Source organism: Polistes dominula, unplaced genomic scaffold (assembly GCF_049000335.1).
Source record: "Polistes dominula isolate Pdom_NZ unplaced genomic scaffold, Pdom_raw_medaka contig_28, whole genome shotgun sequence".
Taxonomy (NCBI): domain Eukaryota; kingdom Metazoa; phylum Arthropoda; class Insecta; order Hymenoptera; family Vespidae; genus Polistes; species Polistes dominula.
Genome location: NW_028300879.1, coordinates 5,949,510 through 5,970,703, shown reverse-complemented (window position 1 = coordinate 5,970,703; position 21,194 = coordinate 5,949,510). Strand labels below are relative to the sequence as shown.

The following is a 21,194-nucleotide window of genomic DNA, read 5'->3' as shown; positions in this document are numbered from 1 at the left end:
AAAATGTTAATCTGCGAATTATATGATTTGTTTTTTTTTTCTTTTTTTTTCTTATAACTTTGACCAACGTTGTTTCGAATATGATCCAGATTTTGAGATTTTGCTATATGATCGTCGAAAATATTTATATGTATGTATGTATGTTACATTATTTAATATTTCGTTACAAAATACTAATTGATTTTTCTAATTTCTTTTAACTGATTTACAGAATGTTTTACCGTGTACATTTTTTCTTCAGACAATGTCCGTCGTAGATGAAATTTGAAACAAGAAATAAGTATCATATTAATACAATCATTTGCAAAATCTAAACATGCTGAGATCATGCTTCGCCAAATTTATGGGGCCATTTTCTGAAAGCCACATCGATTAATTGGTATGTTATGTTATGTAATATATATATATATATGCATTATATTATAATGTTAATAATTAATTTAGTATACAAAATATCAGTTTAGTTAATTCTATGTAATATTCCATGTATTTTTTATCAATGCGTACGAATAATACAATATTATAAGTGTATATAATTCATAGAAATAGGTTGATGTTGTATATTTAATGTATGTATATATGTATGTGTATTTTTATATATTGAAATTAAATTTGTAAGGTCTAATATAAGTCAAAGTTTATATAATATACAGTATATCTGAGATTTTTCTGGTTAAACGAAATAAAGTTTTTAAATGATTTATGTTTACATAATATTTTTTTCTTATTTTAGTGCATAACACTAATATGGCCGGATAAACTTCAGACATCCTGCATATATTTATACGAGTAATATACGTATACACACACGCATACACACACACACACATGCATACATATACTCATATATGCATATGCATAAAAAAAATGAAATAATGAGACAAAGACTGTTTTTTTTTTTTAATATTAAACAAAAATTATATAAGCCGGGGTTTATTTTGAAACAAACATTATTGATCTGAGAACACAATAATTATAATGCGTATTAGAAGAAATATTGCTATAGCATTTTTGTGTTGCTACACACACACACACACACACACACACACAAATAGAAAGAAAATAATAGCTAAAAAATGAGGGTGATAATTGTTAGTAAATATTTTATAAGAAAGCATTACTTTTATTTTTGCGAATAAAATTTGAATGATGAAATTAACAATGTATTTGTTTTGTTTTTTTTCTTCTTCTTTTTCTTTTTTTTTTTGATTAATCATTTGTAGCACGCGTTCACCTCTGCCAAGCTGACCTTTTAGACAATACAAAAAATTGCTTTTTATGATATAAGCATTTAAAAAGAAATTTTTCTAATTATAATCCAATAAAAATGATATTTTGATACACAAATGGACAGCTTGTTCAGAGTTTACAACTTTTTTTTTCTGTTATCTAATTAAAATCTTTTGAATAGATACAAATAAATAATTGTACGAATAAAAACGAAAATGTGTACTTTTTTTTTTTTAAGCAGAAAATAAATATTAATAGTCGAAGTACAAAGCTCTCTCTCTCTCTCATCATACATTTCTTGTGTATCAAATATTGTGCCAAAAATACACAGTTATATTCTTATATATATATATAAAGTTCGATATTATAATTTTATTTAATGTATAAGGTGAGATGTGAAATGAAATTTTCTTCTTATTATAATTTTTTTTTCTTTTTATTTTTCTTTTTTCGAACACGAAGTTAATTAATATTATTATTTTTTTCTTTTCTTTTCTTTTCTTTTTTCCTTTTTTTTTTTTTATGAGAAGGAATAATATTTTGTATAAGTATATATATAGGATAATATAGCAACCGTGTAACATTTAACGCAATAAGATAAAATTATACGGCTCTTTTATGCCTTTCTTTCTTGTAATTAAAACTAAAAAGTGATATGAGCAATAAATAATAATGCTCAATTATTTTTTATCAGTCTATTTCTTGTTAATTGAGAAACATTTAATCAAAAATTTTTTGTATAACAATGCTCGCCTTGAGAACATTCTAAATTTGACTTCAAACGAAAGAAAATAAGAATAATATATATATTGTGATGATATTTAATTGTATGTTTACATATGTATGAAATAGTGCGAAAAGAAATAAAAATGATATAAGATATAACCTGGCACATACATTTGAATTTCAAATAGCGTTTGATATAAACTTGTCAATCAAATATATGTAACATATACACGTGCGCGCGGAAAAACACACACACACACATATATGTATATATATATACACATATATCCATAGTCACATAAAATGTGTAAAAATGATATGTGTCAGGTATGTAATTTAAAGTGAATGACATAAAAGATATTTCGTTTTAGTTTGATTTAGCATAGTTTGTCCGCATTTTGATCAGGGATGATATCTGACTGATTGATATATTTTGTTTTGTTTTTTTTGCTTGTATTATTTGTTTGTTTAATCAGGATGCTGTATGACAAGCTGTATCTGTGTGTGGCTCTCTTGAGGTGATTTGAAACTGGTATGACGGCGAAGAAGACTTCCTATCCCTCGGGAACCCTTCAACGTACCCCCTCCACCTCCGGATCCCTCGGACGACACCGATCCCGTCCTAAATTAAGGACACCCCGATATCGTATACACACAACAAACAGACAAGCGCAAGCATGACATAACATTCATCTGGGAAGCTTTTTTTTTATTATTATAAGGAATGTATTTGTGTATATATATAACTTAAGTTACTGTTCGTTGCATATATAATATGCGAATTATTTAAGATATATATATATAAATATGTTGAATATAAATCTGCTTTTTTTTTGTAAAAAAAAAAAAAAAAATACTTATTAACCCTTTGACTGCGGCGCTCTCTCGAATCAATCCATTAATATAAACGACGCGATTTTCGCATGTCAGTCACTGCTGCGATTGTTTTTCCATTGACTACTGACCAAAACAGATAATAATAGCAAATAAAATAAAAATATGAATTTTTGTTTAATTTTTTAAGCTATTTTAAATTTACTTGATTTATTTTGTGCATTCCTTCAATAATAATCGGTAATTTAAATATAAAAAAAGAAAAAATACAAAATACAAAATTTATAATGTAACACAGAATATAATAACTTTAACAGGATATTTGAATAATTTTAACCTTATTATAAAAATAATAAAACGATAATGAACGAATAAAGATAATCAAATTAAAATAGACGATATTTCAAATATAAATGCAATTAATTAAACGACATTGAAATAATTGCCAATATTTAGTTGCTATGTTACATATAACAATAAATTCCACGTTCAATTAATCGGTAATACAGCAATAAAGGTGTTATTGTAAAAAAATACAGGAGGCCTATGTATATTTACGCCTTTCGTGTATATTGATGGATTTATGAGAGCGTATATATACGCCTTTAGCAGTCAAAGGGTTAACATACATTATATAAAAGAATAATTTGATGAGAAAAGAAAAGAAAAGAAAAAAAAGAATCATAGAAATAAAAAAAATAAAAACATAAAAATTGCTATAATATCGCGTAAGCAGTAGACTTCTTGTATAAAAGTACTATTATTATTTATAAATGATATGTTGACATTAATGCTACGCTATGAATACTAACTAATTAATGGATATTCTGTAAAGGCAAAAAATGTTATTATTTAATTGTTAATAATTGTATTATCGTAATCAATGACATCTTTGTTTGTAATTAATTCTTTGGAAAATGTGATATTACATACGGTTCATGATTTTTTTCAATTATTCTAATCGTTTAAAAATATATATATATTATATATTTAATATATTAAAATAAAGTAGTGTAAATATTATTAAATCACACTTAATATGTATACTCCTCTCCATCACATTACTTGCCTTTTATAAAATCGGAAAAATCTGCTGCATGCATTATAAAGAAAAAAAAATTAAGAATAAGATATACATGAACATACTGTGAAACTATTTATAAATACATACGTTAATTATTATTTTTTTTTTCATTTTATGATTATATTCTAATGTTATTAGAAAAAGTAAAAATCCTTTTTTTTATACATAAAAAAAGTAAATAGAATATTATTATATATTTATAATAAATAAATAAAAACAACATATATGTATATTAATTTTTAGATGACAAATATGTGCCGTACTTATTTTTTTAATGCTTTTTTTTTTTTATGATGACAGTAGATGAATGCGAAATAAAAATAAGTTGAAGGGTTAAAACTTGCACAATCAATTGCGATATGTTATCTACTTAATATATTTAACAAGCGGACAAAGCTTTTGATTTGGTAGCTGATATACACGAAGCACTAAACAATTACATTTATAAAAAGCACTATATAAACAAATCATTTATAAACAAAAGTGTTATATTCTCTTTCATAATCTTTAAAATCTTTCTTTTTGTTTTTCCCCATCCCAAAAAATAAAATAAATAAATAAATGTGACATTACAGATCATCGCGTAAAAAACGATCAAAATATATTATATATGCTATAAAAAATAAATATTATTTCAAATTATAAACAAAACAACAACAAAATTCCATAGCAGTAGCATTGAGATCAACACTTCATTATATTCGTACTCCATTAATGAAAGTAGTCATTTTTTTAAATGAAGTTTTTTTTATCGTTACATGAAAAATGACGTATAATATCTGAAGTAATTATTTTTAATAAGAATATAATTCACGTATATATATATATATAGTAAAATTATATTCTAAATATCATTGGCAATTTGTTACCGTTGATAAATTATCATAATATTATAAACTTATTAGAAATGAACTACATTTATTAATAAAACTTTGCACATATTAACTAAAAACAGATTTAAACTTCTTTTTTAATCTCCTAAATTCGTTTATTAACAAATTTAGAAGACCATTTATATTTCTTTCACCCTAAATATTTCCCATCTCTCATTGCACAAATGAATAATAAATAAATAAAATAATGTTCTATTTTTTAACATGAATGGCAGATTGTCCTTAAATACATGATACGATAAATTACGAATAGGATAGTGTAGTATATCAAAGCGGCAACTTTGTGTATTAAATAAAAATATATAAAAATAAAACGTCGATAATAAAATATAATGAAATGGTCAAAAAGCGTTATCTAAATATAATATAATATAAATAAATAAATTCACACTTACTCTTTTGAGTTGGCTTCTAAACTGCGCCTACGCAATTCTTCAATACTGTGACCGGTCTGTTGTTCCCATGCTAGTTTTTCTGTTTCGAATGCGCGTCTTTTCTCTTCTAATTCGCGAATTTGTTGCTCTAAAGAACGTCGCATTTGTTCATGCCGTCTCTGTAACTGTAATCAATATGTATGTATAGTATAAGTAATGCAATTTTAAATAAAACGAAATTAACACTAAATATACCACCATTTTCAGTATACCTACTGAGTGTATGTATACAAAAAAATGCTTTTGGAAACTTCCAGTCTTTATTTACTCTCAAAAAATACAAAATTGTTTAACAATAATAATTTTAATAGATAAATAGATTTATAGATATTTTTAAATAACAAAACACTTAATTATTTACAGGAATCAAATGTTACATGAAGTAGAAATTTTGAATTAAAATGGCCTGACCAGTCAAAATGATGATGGTCTGGTATATCTAGTGTTAAAGAAAAGAAAAAATTAAAGTAATGGTTGTACTTACATCGGCTTCCGAATCTTTAAGTTTTTGTTTCTTTTCGCGAACTTTCATTTCGAACACTTGTTCCATTTCAATTTCCATCTTTTTCATTTTATTATCGTGTTCTCTTTTCTCTTCCTCCAATTGAGCCAAAGGATTCCTATAATAAAAGAAAAAAAAACAAAAGAAAAAAATAAATTAAACAATTAAACACCACATTGAACATAATTTATGAAAGAATATAAATTATAATTACATATCTACGAGAAAATATAGTTGTTTTTTTTTTATCTGTACATAAAAAATCGTACTAATATACATTGTTAGTTACAGGCATATATATATGTACGAGAATAATATTTTTATAGGTAATATAAATAGACTACCGTAAATATTTTTTAATATCATGGTAATATATGTATATATACATATAAATATATGGGGTGTCTGAAATTTTTCCAGTCAAACAGTGTCTACGTATTTTGTACATGAAAATAAGAAATAAAGTAATATAATAAAATAATCTGACACAGTTAGGCTAGATAAACTTCAGACATCCTGTATATATATACATATTCCTAATATTTATTCGAAAAATAGTTTATAGATTTACAACGAGACATTACAAGGGGGATAATAGTGCTGTGCCATTTCAATGATGAAAACTAAATAAATAAATAGCCACTAAAAGATCAAATAAAAAGCAGCAAGCAATCTGTTATTATAGAGATTTACGTATATATGTATATATACATCGATGCAAGGTTTCATATGAACTAATGAAATAATAATAAAAAAAAAAAGTTTTGTTTTTTTTTAATTCTTATATCAAATATTTTCCTGGTTCCTTATCTACACTCCCTAAGAGTTTACTAAACTTCACAATTATTTATAAAATGCGTTACTTGCAATAACTAATTTGTTTTAGAGGGCTCACTACCAAATAATGAAAGATACGATGATATTATGTTATGTTATTATTGTTACATCGACTTTGTATTATGACCATTATGTTTATTAGAATTTTTATTTTATAACAGATAAATTTAATTATACTAATAAAATTGAGCTCCTTCGATTCCTCACGCAATGAACCCTCCTTTTTTTTATTTATTTATTTTTTTTTCTTTTTATTTAGCATAACATAATTTTTGAAACTAAGAACTAGCAAATAGAAATTCGACAAGGCTTGTGCACACAAAACCATAGTACATGACCTCAGCCTTATTAAAGGACTTACCACACTGTCATGAAACTGTTCATCACTCCTGGTGGGCACAAACTAACCAATAAGAAATCAATATTAAAATTTATTTAGGAATAATGTTTTTAAGAAGTTTGTCTTTATCACAGATATTTTTTTTTTTTTGCTACATTTTGTCTACGATGGAATTTATAATTTTTTTGTTATTGTCAAAAGTATTAGTAAAAGTAAAGAATTTAGACTACGGTAATATTTATATATCTTGCTTTCCAGTAGTTTGCATGCACAAGCTTTTTCCTTCGTTGTGTTGGGAAAAAGAAGAAAACAAGTATAATCCTTAAAAGAAATTAAAATGATCGAACATAAAGTAAAGAAAATTGTATTCGTTCCTGATTAACATTTAGTAGATAAATTATTAATCTATATCGTTCTATCCAAATTCTAACAAGATTCTTAACATGTTTTTAAAACGTTTGAGTTCAACAAAGCAGTGCAATTCGCGTTATTATAGATTTCATGTCAAAATCTTTGACAGTTTCTTTGACGTTTTGATCATTGTGTACAACTGACAGTGATTTTTGCGAGGAGAGCTTTTGGATTAAAATGCCTGTATCTTGTAAATTCATCTCGTACATTCATTTAATTACCATGTTGTTCCTTATCATTCTTAAATATACGTCAAAAAAAAAAAAGAAATCAAAGTTTCCTTGGGGAAAAAAACGACAAACATACATGACGAAATGAAAGGAAAAGAAAAAAATTCGTAAAGTATATATTGAACGTACTTATTTGATATTTTAGTCGGTTTGCCATCTACACCGAGACCAGCTAAAGTCCGACATCGGAAGTTCTCGTAATGAATATTATTCGTAACGTCTTGTAAATCTTGTAGGTGCGTACGAATGATCATATCTCGCAAAGCTATGAAGTCGCAATGCTCTAAATTCTCAACTGAAAAAAGTAATGACCAAAGATGATGATTTTTTAAATAGATAATTTGATGTAACAATGATACAAAATATAAATAATGAATTTTTTCATATACCTTCGGCAATACCCCATGGATAATTTCTTCCACGTACTTTTTTCCCATCGTGTTCTACTACAGTATTCGCACCGACAACCGCAAAGGGAACTCTATCCCTTAAAACTTTATCGTATTTGCTATCCTCTTCGTATTCTTCTTCTGGGAATTCATAAATTTTGATTTTGTGTTGTGCGATTTCATTTAATATCTAGAAAAGAAAATGATTATTGTTAATTTTTCTGTACATGTGAACCATATTTTATAATAAAAAATCAATATGTGTGATAAAAATTTAAATTATATCAAATTATTCTTTATTTATGTTTAATATTTAGGAAATTAGAATTTATACAAAATTCTAATTACGCGCTCGTATGTGTAATGTACTATAAAGTATATATGACTATGTGCATTATATTTGATTAAAGAAAATTTGTTTTTATAGATATTTGTATGCGAAATATATATATATATATTTTTTTTTTATGAAAAAAAAATATGTAATGAACTAACTTTCTTTTTAAAATAAGCACGCTCGTCAGGAGTCATCGTGTCTGCTTTAGCGATTACAGGTATTATATTGACTTTGTCGTGAAGGCGTTGCATGAACTCTACATCGAGCGGCGTCAGGTCGTGACCCGAGGGCGCAATGAAATAAAGACAACAGTGTACTCGACTGTCGGGTATTTGCCGTCTCGTTACACGAGACTCTGCATTCAAGAACTCCTCATATTTTGACTCAATGTATTCTATAACTGGAACCCAACTGAAACATATGATATATATTCATAAATAATTTGTATTATTTAAATGAACATACAAATATATTTATACATGCATACAAAGTGAGACATCCAACACATGTACATTTTGAATAATTAATAAATTATATATGGCATGAAAAATTATATCATACAAAGTTGTAATACTTTGAACACAGAGTTCCTCAAACTTTTCCGCTTAGCAACCCCCCTTAACCCGAGCAAATATGTTTATGATCCTGAGTATAAACTTTGTACTCTACTTTATCATAAACTAGCAGACATACTATACATGTAGTGTTTCCCAACTAGTATTGAATTCATTTTTGGTCCTTAGGCGACTAAGGATCAAAGTCAAGTCAAGTTTTGCTCAAATTTATGCGATCCCATATGGAATCATCAAAGTTATGATCATATGAGAATTCTTGGTTTAAAATATGAATTTTTATTTATCCATCCACATTTTTAAAATAATTATTTCTTCCACGATAATTTACTTCGATTTATTTCAAATGCAAATACATGTTAATTATTACACTTTGAAATATTCTGTGTGTATATTGAGAAATTTTCAAAATGGAGTCTCGTTTGTTAAAAGAACTTAGAGATGTGGCATTAATTTTTTTTTTTTTTGAATATGCAATAGGTGAAGAATAAAAATAAATCAAGCATGAATTACCAATTACTATTGTCGATCGCATCGCCAAATCCAGGCGTATCGACCACTGTCAGTGTAAGATTTACCCCATTTTCTTTCAACAACACCTTGGTTGTCTCGACAGCTACTGTTTTCTTTACCCTCAAACTGGGACCTGGATATTCTGCGCTGTATATATCAGCCAAAAACATGGAGTTTATAAAAGTTGACTTTCCTAACCCGGATCGACCTAAGAAAAGAAAAAACAAATATTTAAAACTACTGGAATCAAATTAATTAGAAAAAAGTATTCATCATTTTTATTAAACATTATTTTCACGTCTATTTTTATGCACATTCGATTTCATAAAAAGGTATAAAAAGATCGTGGTACAAATGTCTACTTAAATTCGAAGGAATTGGTATCGCTGTGATTAAAATATCGTTGCATTTGCAAACCTTGAACCAGTACCAGTGGTCATTCTCAAGGGTACGTACTTGAATTGCTTTATTTACGAAGAATGACTCCGTTTATACTGATCCTATTAATAGCAGAGTACTCCGCCCATATTCTCAAATTTCTCGCTTTCATTTTGAACGGGGGAACTTTCTTGTACATATATCATATATATTGCAAGAATGCTTTGTTTGTCCAGTTGAATATAATGATACGTACATACCCTAAAACAAACTATAAAGAAAAATATCCCCAAAACTAAGAAAGTTGAGAACGAATCATAAAAAGGAGTTTACTGAAGGATTTTCTTGGTCAAAGAAGAAATTAAGAATTCCATTTATTTTAAAATCATTTTCAACAGAGACTCTAATATTGAGGATGATAAATTTGAGAATCACTGAGGACCAACACAACACACAGTGGCAAGCCTAATCCAGCTGCGTATGGTGCAGTGTATATGGATGTATGCAAACCGGCGCCGCACGTGTCGAGCAGATGAGAAAATTTTATAAAAGCCGATATATATTCCTGACGGCGGAATTGAAACAGCAGTGCAGCGTAAAAGAAAAGAAAAGAAAAAAAAAACGAAAAGAAGAAGCCAGAAAGAAAGAGAGGGGACAGAGAAACGGGCTTCCTTTTGTCTTTCGATCTTTTTGACCCTCGAGAGCAGATGTTCGTTGTCTTTTTGGCAAAAGGTGACGGCAAATGGATGTGTTAATTGAGCTAAGAACGATCCTGCTTTCAAGGTCTGACACTTCGCTCATTGTTCCGTTGTTATATACGTGTAAGTACGTATTTGAAAGTATGAAAAAATCAATTTTAATAATCAAGTCGAAGAAAAAACATTGAGAAAAGTAGATGAATCGGTGAGCGTGTCGGTAAAGTAGAGAATATTCTTATTTTTTACCGACAGCGTCACATTTGAGTGAATAAGGTAGAATCCTACTTTAGAAAAAAATAAATAAAAATAAAGAAATAAAACAATCGAGACAATACGAACCAACGACCATGATGGTAAAGTCGAATCCTTTCTTAACGGCCTTTCTATACACCTGGTTAGGTAAATTGGCGAAGCCAACGTAACCATCGAGTTCCTTCGATTTTGTTAACGGTTGAAGTGGCCGGTGAAGTATAGAGTTCAATGATGAATCCTTAGACTCGTTGCTCCTCGACGAATCCCTTTTGTTACTATCTTCTGATGAATCGTTTTGATTGAGGATCAGAGACGAGGCCGAGGTATGGTTGGGATTGTTGGATGAGGTCGTCGATGAAGAGGAGGAAGAGAGAGGCAAACGCATCTTCGCCGTTGGTGGTACAGAGCTGCTCGTCCCATGACTCGCATGACTCGCGCTGACACCAGTGTAAATGTTAGCCGTCGTGCTCAAAGACGAGGAGGAGGATATGGAAGATGTCGATTGGATCGATGTACTGTTGTTGTTGTTATTGTTATTGCTACTGTTGACGTTTGTACTAGTCGAATTAACGAGCGTCGTGGTGCCACTGTTGTTACTTGTCGTCGTACTGATACTAGTCGTTGTATTACTACTAGTTGTTGTTAACGACGATGCTCCCTGTCCTGGTGGTTGAGGTGGTGGAACTGTTGGCACTGAAGGCGAAGAGATAATGCCCGTGCTGTCGCCTTTGAAGAACAGCTCGCGCTTCGCCTGTATCTGTTAACAGAAAGCAAACAAAAGAGATGATGGATGGATGGATGTTTTTGTCCTATTATTTCGAATTTTGTATTTTGCTTTTAATTAGATATGTTGATAATTAATGTTCCTTATTTGTTTATTTATTCTCTTTTAACATCATAGTTATAAATGAAATTATTTATTGCCAAATTGATCATTGTTTATTGTCACATATAATGTTTTGTTCCTACACGTTCCAGCAGTAAATAATTAACGTTATGATCCTATCGATAAGAAGGCATTAATAATTATCTGTATAGAATTCTTAATACAACACCTTATTTATTCGAGATCTTCGAGAAATTCGAGACCAATAAGAAATGTGCCAAGGACGATTTGGATGACGACAGAAACGTGTCTCGTCTCTTTTAGAGTTCACATTAGACGAGGATATATCTGTGCGCTCCATTGACCCGTTGAACTAGGAGAAGCAAACTATATATTTCTAGATGGTACGTTTGTTCTCTTTCTCTCTTTCCTTCCTCTTTAAAGCGATGACGTATACGACGATCGTTGTGTTCTCAGGAAAGTATGCGACACGCGACTGACACGAGTTTACATTGTGTATAATACGGAAATATATCTTCTTCTCCTTAACGGTGGTATACATTTCAACCAGAGAGAACAAGAACAATAGGCGTCCTTTGTTACAGGATAGGCTACGTCCTTGTTTATAGTTTTCCAAACAAATTATCATTATAATTTCGTCATTGGAATAAGTAAAAGAAAAATGGCGAATATGATGCAGAATAATAACATGTTATTTAAATGATAACTAACCTATCGTCATATTTTTCCTCTCTTTAAAAGATAACGGAAATATAAAAGTAAGTCGAACAAGATTAAAGTTGAATCAATCGTTTTAAAAATGACGAAGAATTCGCTACCATTTTTTTTTCTCTCTCTCTCGTAAAGGATAATGAAAGAATAAAAGTAAGCCGGACAAAATTAAAAGTTGGATCGATCATCCTTTTCAAAAATGGCGATGAACTATCCACCACAGTAAGTCTAGTAAAATTATGTTTGGGTCAATAATAACGGAAAAAAAAAAAATATAAAAAAAGAGAGGAAGAAAATAATAATAGAAAAATCGGGGCAAGTGAATATGGCGAATTGTCAGACACGATCGATATGCTTTGCATGCAAGTTTGAATCGTGTACTGGTACCGCCAACGTCTTATTAACTTCCGGCCGGAAGTTGTGCACTATCGTTCAGCGCACCGAGAACGTGAATCTTGATATCGAGGTCACGAAACCGATCAATTTTTTATCCTTTTTTTATTTCCTAATTTCAAACGAGTCTCTTTTGACTGATTCTTTTAGATTAAATCTTATCTGTCGAAATCAAATAATTAAGAACATACGTGTATCATATTAACGATACCACTCTAAACCTGATTAAGTCATCGTCTAACGTCTCTAATTACCATCTAACGCATCTATTTACACCTTATTGCATTAAATCAAATCATTGCACAATGTAATAACATGTGTCTCTTTAAATTTGAGTCTAGAGGGAATGCAAATTGAACTGTCATACTTTTTACCATGTTAAATGTTCAATTAATGCTTTGGAAATGTACTACAGAATGAGCAAATACGATTCATGTTATTATTGTTGCTATCCTTCCAATGGAATACAAATTCAGTTGCCATTGTTTATATCGAATTGTTCATATTTCGAAAATGCACTGTGGATATTTGTAGAAAGAGATTCATGTTAAAATTTTCACTATATTAACGATAATAGTAATTATTATTATTGAACGGCTTTGTGGCTCTGTGCTAGAGTCTTTAGCTCGTAATTATTATTATTATCATTATTATTCAATATTTTGTCGTAATTAAATATTAAATTGACTAATAAAATTAATATTAGAATTTGCAATATTTTATACAGAAACGCGTCTAAGAAATTTGCAAACTTTTAGTTGACTCTCTTTAAAAGAAAAAATAATAAAAAGAAATTGCATTTATTAAAATAAATAAAATAATTGATGCAAACCAATGTTGCTCGAGCGGCAACATTAGATTAGCGAGAGGTTATGTTTTTATATATTATATATAATTAAATTTTATAAATTATATTATTAATATATAATATTATAATATATTTAATAATATAATAATTTAATATATTTAATAATATATAATATTATCAAATTCATTAATTTTATAATTAAATAAATAACGCTAATATTTTTCATAGAAGTGATAAAAATTTCAAAATTATTTATTGGTTAATCAAATTATAATAATAACATTATTTAATATTGAACATGAGTAATTATTTGGATGAAATTAGGTTAAATATACTGTTTCCCAAGTATAAGACAGAAATTTCGCAATCTATCTTCGTTTCATCTCATTTACCTAGGGGTAGATAGATCATCGGTAAAAATTGTTTTAGTTGAAATTCACAAATTTACTTGGTTGGTTGGTTGCTTACTTGCTCATATTTAAACCTGCACACTGCATATTCAGTGTCAACGTACGAACGATTGCGCGTTTAAAAGCGTACCGCGAATAAAACATACGACCAAGCAACATATGTATTTATACATATATATAATATATTTATATATGTATGACGTGTATGTATGTATATTCTTTACTCACTAGTTTGCTTGGTTGCTTTTAAACGCGTCGCGCGATTTAATGTACAGACAGCAGCGGTTTCGTTTTCGACGTTGCTGTAAGTACATGAAATGTAAAAACGTAAATTACTCCTTTTCGTTTCGTCGACGACGTAGACCGAATTTTTGTAACACTTAATGACAAAATAAAACATTTTTTTCCTTTTCTTTCTTTTTCTTCTTTAGTCTCAGCAACGAAATAGTAATTTGAGGATCTTGTTCTCTCTTTTTTTTTTTCTTTTTTTTTTTTTTTTAAGGTGAATACAAAAATTACGTAAACAAAATAAAATATTAGCTGCGTGATTTTAATGAATGAACATTTTTTTAATTTTTCAAAATCAAAATTTGCATTCAAAAATATTCTAATAAAATTTATAACGTTAATAAATAATTAGTAAATTAAATTAGCTCAGCGATTTTTGTGAATAAATATTATTTATGCTGTGTATAATGAAAATTTGTATTGGGATCTCTGGCAGAGGTGTAGGAGCGTAGCAATTAGACCTATCTACTCTAATTTTGAATTTAGCCACCAGATAGCGTATTCAAGTGCTAGAGATCCCAATACAAGATAAATTATAATAAAACATACAGTATAATTATGTGATTATGTGATGTAATATGCGCGTGAAATATTATAATAATAAATTTTGTGTGATTTTGTTATCTTAGAAATTTTTATATCATTTGTTATCAAATTAAATCAAATATTATTTATTATAATTTATATAAAGTCTTTGTATAATTTATATATATATATAATATTATAATATTTAATTATATAATAATTATTATAATATTAATTATTATAATTATATATTATAAAATTAAAATTTATTATATATATTAAAATTTTTTTAATAATATTGTTAATAAAATTATTAAAATTTTATATATTATTTATTATAATAATTTATAATATATAAAATATTATAATATATTATTATTATTATTATTATTATTATTATTATTATTATATATATACATATCTATATATATTATATTTTTATATAATACTTATTTATTATATTTATTATAATATATATATATATATATATACACACACATATAATATTATTCAGTTTTTATATAAATTTTTATTTATTAAAAATTAAACGAATATTCCTAAAATAAAAAATTTATTTATATATATTAAAAAATATTCATTATACAATAATTTTCAAGTAACAAATTAGTGTTTACAATTAAAATAACTGTGATGTATGGTCGAAGTTTTAAGAATTCAATTCATAGCAAAGAAAAAATCAAATAATATAGAAATATAAATATTCACAATTACACATTGCACAGAAAAAAAAGTAACTCAAACAAAAAGTAGAACAAATTATAATCATAATAAATAAGAAAATAATGAGTTCCACGTTGATAACCCTAAACATTGATAAAACCCTACAAAATATTAACAAGAATATACAAAGAAAAGAAAATGTAAACTCCAGCAACATTTGATGGAAATAATTAAAGGGAAAAAAAAGAAAAAAAGAAAAAAAGAAAAAAGGGAGAAAAAGGGAAAAGAAAAAAAATTAAAGAGAAAGAAAGGATGCACAAGGCGTGTTGGATTCGTTGAGTCTGGGAACGAGAGACGTCGTCTAACTCGGAGAGCGCAACATCGTCGACGAGCACAGAAACCGGTCCGATGCACATAACACACACTGCACTGAACTGCACTACACTGCACTGCAGTTCCATCCAAAAGTAGTCTCTGAAGATCGAAAGTCGCCAACATATACTCCTACGAGTCTGTTAAAAATTTACCAAATAATATTCCTAAGAGACTACTCTAATTCTTTTTCTTTATTTATTTTTCAAATGTACCGAATTAATTACTATATCAAATAAATATCCTGTTTTTCCGAACTTTTGTAAAGTTTCTAAGCTTTCAGTTGGTAGTATATTAACATATATATAACTACGCAATTATAAAAAATTATGTACAATGATATATAATTATATGATTAAATATTTGCGAATATATTGGATTGGCAAGAAAGTAATTTCGGTTTTCTAATGTGAAATATTACTTTCTTGTCAACCCAATAATATTACATATATATATTTAAACAGTTATATTATTTTATAATATAATAATATATGTATATTATAAAATTGTACATAACAATATATATAATTAACGTATAATAATAATAATAATATATAATAATAATAATAATAATAATAATAATAATAATAATAATAATAATAATAATAATAATAATATATAATATATATAATATAATAATAATATATATATTATATATAATAATAATAATAATAATAATAATAATAATAATAATAATAATAATAATAATATAATAATATATATATTATTATTGTTTATATTAATTAACAATTTTTAAAATACTGTTAAATATTGTTTGAAAAAGTTTGAAAAAATACAAAAATATTAAATATATTTTAAAATATATATTTAATTATTTAATTAAATAAGATATTATATAAGATAATATATAATATATATATATATATATATATTTATTTATTATAAATAAGAATAATAATTTATATATTAATTATAAATTACTTTCTTGCCAACCCAATATTTATGCATCATTGATTTTACATTTGTATCTTATGTAACATACATTAGTCAGCATATAAAAAAAATGGTTCATTATTATCAATATACATCATCTCTAATTCTTAAAATAGAAAGATAACAAAAAAACTATTAACATAAGTGGACATTTAATAATATTGTAAACATTCTTTTTTTAACATTGTTCTAATTATTAGTTCTGACTCATCAAGAAGGTCACTACGACGATATGAAACGTTAAAAATAAATCATTATTGTCAATGTATTATCTATGATTCAAAAATAAAACAAAAAATTTACATAAACGTACACCAAATATTATTCTTATTTTTTTTATTTTTAAAGTAATTATTACTTTACCTTGACTCATCATAGAAAACTATTATTACGAAATGAAATATAAGAAAAAAACTACTACCCAAAATAGTTTGTTAACTCTTTGCGGCACAGAATTTCAGATAATACAATAGCCCTACTATGTTGCATAGAAATTTGATTAAGTTTTAAATTAAATAAAATTGGTATATTTTTTTTTATTAATAAAGGTATTACATAATGTAATAATGTAAAACATAAAAAGAAAAGATTAATTAACCAATTGTTTTTGCGTAAATAAGACGAAATCTAAACTTATGAGCATGTGTAGCTATTGCAATGATATTTCGAGGTAGGACTAAAAAATGTCCCATCGTGCATTACGGTGTATCAAAAAGGTGAGACACTTTTAATCTCATCGTGCTCCAAAGAGTTGAGAAGAAGAACGTCTTGTAAATGTATACTAAGGTAACTCTCGTTAATTAAAAGTTCGTTAACCGTCAGTGTGTTATCACTAGCGACGAAGCAGAAACGATAAAAGAACTTCGGTATTGGTCAAAGAGACAAAAGCGACAAAAAGAAAATAAAAAGAAAAAAAAAAAGAAAAAAGAGAGAGAACGTCTATGCTTTTTCTACGGAATCGATATAATCGACTTGGCTTGAATGTAAGCACGTTGAGAGAAAGAGATTTAATGTGTGTGTGTGTGTGTGTGTGTACATGTGTGTGAGTAAGTGTATCGACCTAAGTCTGCTTTGCTGCTGATGTTACTTCCAGCTTCACCAGTTCATTATACAGAAGAAGATACATGTACGCATACACATACACAAACACGAGTGTATGTACATAGATACATTGTTTACTACATACAACACAGCCACGAACAAAAAAAACTTTGATGCACCTAAAGGTTTTTCTTTGAAGATCGACCAACACGTTGTTGTAGACGCGATCATACATACGATGATATCAGATGGTAGAGTATATATACAGTATATATTCCTTAAAATATCATTGTGACTGTAAAAACAAGATATATATTTTCTAAAGTAATTGTGTGTTATCTATTATCTAGATTTATCTCTATGTATTTTTGATTTCATTCTTTTTTGTGATTAATATTGCAAGATTAGTGAGGAAGTTTTTTTATATTTACTAAAAGTGTTTCATTGTATTATTTCGTACATTTTTCTGGATAACAATACTTGTACACAACTGTATAAATATTATTATTTAAGTATTATTGTCATTACGTTGATTTATTTTTTTTTGTTATCTCATTAATTTATTTTATTTTATCATTTTGTTTCAAATATGGTTTCCTTATTTATTAGGTATTTTTGAGTATGAGAATTATCGTGATACAATTATGTATACAAATAATATTTTTTTCCTTGAGTTTAAACCTTGTTGTCATTTTATTATAATAAAAAAATAAATAATAAAAATAATAATAATAATAGTTTAATATAATTAAATTATAATAAATAATATTATAATTAATAATAATATTTTATTATTATTATTATTATTATTTATTACAATACTATAATTTATTATAATTTTTTTTATTATATAATATAATAATAATTTTTTTTTAATTTTTTTTTTATATTTAATTATATTATAATAATAGTTGCTATTTATTTATGCATCGTAAATGCGAAGTAGCAATATCATTCAATTTAATTGATACACTCAAGCCAAAAATTATACCCGAATAAACAGCTTTTCGCAATATATTTTTTCCACAGTTTCAGCACGAGAAAAATACAGATAAATATTTGTATTTTTTTTCTTTTTCGTGCTTTAAATTTATCCTTTTCGTTAGAAATTGACAACAAAACATTTAGTGAATTTTTTTTTTTTTTTTATGAAAAAATAAAATAAATAAAAGAGAATATTTTATAAATGGAAAATTTCATTCTGTTTTTTTTTTTTTTGTAATCTTTGATTTTTATTTGTAATCACAGCCATTTTGTTTCATACATTCACGCAAATTCTTCCGTTGCATTCCGATAACTTTATTCTTCGTATTTCTTTACTTCGTTTACCCATAAATTAAATCATCCGCGTTCCTTCGTGTAGTACGTGGATGGTACAAACATAACACGTTTTCAAAGAAATTAGATCGAGGATTAATTCTAAGGCATGTAGTGTTAATTTTATTATTTCTTAGTAGAGGAACAAGGCCGCCATGTTGGATAATTTTTTTATCTTATTGGCTATAAAATATTGTCAGCATATTTTTAAAATTTTCTATTTGATCTAAATAAAAAATAATATAAATAATATGTAAGAGAAGTAAATAAATAATATAATATTATATAAATAAATATTATAATACAATAAACTATTTATATATTTAAAAATGTAGTATGGTGTTGCATTTCTTGCTAGACAAATAACGCCACCATGTTAAATATTTTGTATTATATTAACTAGTAAATAAAGTCGGTATATTTTCCATATATATTTTTTTAATCTAAAGAAAAAATAATATAAATAAACAATATAATAGAATATATATTAATTATATATTCAAACAAAAAGTATTGAGTTACATTTCTTTGTAGATTGGGATGAACTCGCCATGTTGGATTTTGTCTTCCTGCATTAACACGATTCAGACATTTAATTTTTATTTATAATCAAATATTTAATCATTTATTTAAAAATACAATTGACTAACGAAAACTACATTAAAAATAATTGATAACAATATTTTGAAATAACATTGTAAAATATTAACATTGACTTTTTAATTAGTTAAAGATTTATAATAATGCTTGGAAGTTTATTTAAAGATAATTTTATTTGAGTTTCCTTTTCGGTTTAAATTATCTTGGAAAATTTTGTATTAGAATTTGAGAAACTCTCTTCACGATAGTTAGTCTGTAATTAGTTTTAAGCAATTTCATCGACATTAAAGCCGAGCTAAACTAATTTTACAAATACTAGCATATATTAATAAAACTGGCAGATATAATAGAAATAGATAACCAAATATTTATTTTTAATATAAATGATTTATTTTATAATTAAATTTATGAATTATTTTTTATTCAATAAATGATTCATTAAAATAAAAAAAAATATATTGGGATCTCTGGCAGAGGCGTGGGACATAGCAATTCGACCTATCTACTCTAATTTTGAATTTAGCCATCAGATAGCGTATTCAAGTGCTAGAGATACCACGTGGCGTAGCAAAATTCGACCTATCTACTCTAATTTTGAATTTAGCCACTAGATAGCGTATTCAAGTGGTAGAGATTCCAATACATTTAAAGATAATTAACATGCATATTATAATTGTTTATTTCTTTATATTATTTAATTGATTAATTTTATTCTTTATATTATTTAATTAATTAACATTTCTTTCCTTATTTTATATATCATTTATTATTCTAGTATTTATAGATTATATAAGAAGTAGTATTATTATTTTCTTCACCATAAGTGAATTATGAAACTCGTGTAAATGATTTTCTCATTGATTTCCCAACCTATATATATATGCACTTGTATATATAAACTCAAGTACATAACCTCAACATACTGTATGTATGTGTGTGTGTTTATGTTCGAAATATCGAGAAACATTAAGGAATGTAAACCTGGTGAAGAAGACCAAATTAAAATAATAATAAAAAAATAAAGTAAAGAAGAAATAAAAGAAAAATTGTTTCAAGAAATTTACAGTTTTACAGGAAAATTTATTTCAAATTAAATTACTTTTAAATATATAGCACGCGTACGTACACCATCATACCTGAATTACTTTCGCAACGATTCATAGTCTTTTATACCGTGCCAACATATTATTTCTTTTATCTGGGATAAGATAAGCAGAAAAAAAGGATGATAAGCTTTTTCGATAGATTCGCCAAATTTAAAGTAGATTATGATTTTCATTTATATAATTGCAGAATTATTTATATTATCAAAATAAATTGTAAAATCAATTTTGCATATTTTTTATATAGTCAAGTATCAATATTTTTATGTATTTTTTTTTAAATTTTATTACATACAATGATTGGTTGAAAAATTTCCTAGTTACGGGTCAAAATTTTTCAACCCACGTCGTTTATATTTATTTATATATATATTTTCTTATTATTATTATATTATTTATATTATATTATATTTATTTAGTTTATATTAATTTCATTTATATTATTGTTATTATTAATATTATTATTATTATAATATTATATAAA

General features: G+C 26.3%; 1 protein-coding gene across 10 annotated transcripts in view; it reads right to left on the bottom strand.

Annotated features, from left to right (window-relative positions):
* The window catches only part of pnut (septin 7-like protein pnut), a 59,062-nt gene that overhangs the window by 7,347 nt on the left and 30,521 nt on the right, over positions 1-21,194 (bottom strand). For 5 of the 10 annotated variants that reach the window (XM_089174483.1, XM_089174486.1, XM_089174487.1 and 2 more), the window contains 10 exons: positions 10,748-11,417; positions 9,333-9,540; positions 8,406-8,658; positions 7,911-8,100; positions 7,651-7,816; positions 6,902-6,943; positions 5,686-5,821; positions 5,163-5,326; positions 3,860-3,883; positions 1,167-2,578 (listed from right to left, as the gene is read on the bottom strand). In XM_089174483.1, the coding sequence (XP_089030609.1) occupies positions 2,425-2,578; positions 3,860-3,883; positions 5,163-5,326; positions 5,686-5,821; positions 6,902-6,943; positions 7,651-7,816; positions 7,911-8,100; positions 8,406-8,658; positions 9,333-9,540; positions 10,748-11,417 (2,007 nt within the window). In that variant the 3' untranslated portion in view covers positions 1,167-2,424. Of the gene's footprint in view, positions 1-1,166; positions 2,579-3,859; positions 3,884-5,162; positions 5,327-5,685; positions 5,822-6,901; positions 6,944-7,650; positions 7,817-7,910; positions 8,101-8,405; positions 8,659-9,332; positions 9,541-10,747; positions 11,418-21,194 lie in introns of those variants that run through there. The other 5 variants (XM_089174467.1, XM_089174457.1, XM_089174461.1 and 2 more) reach the window with 5 other exon arrangements.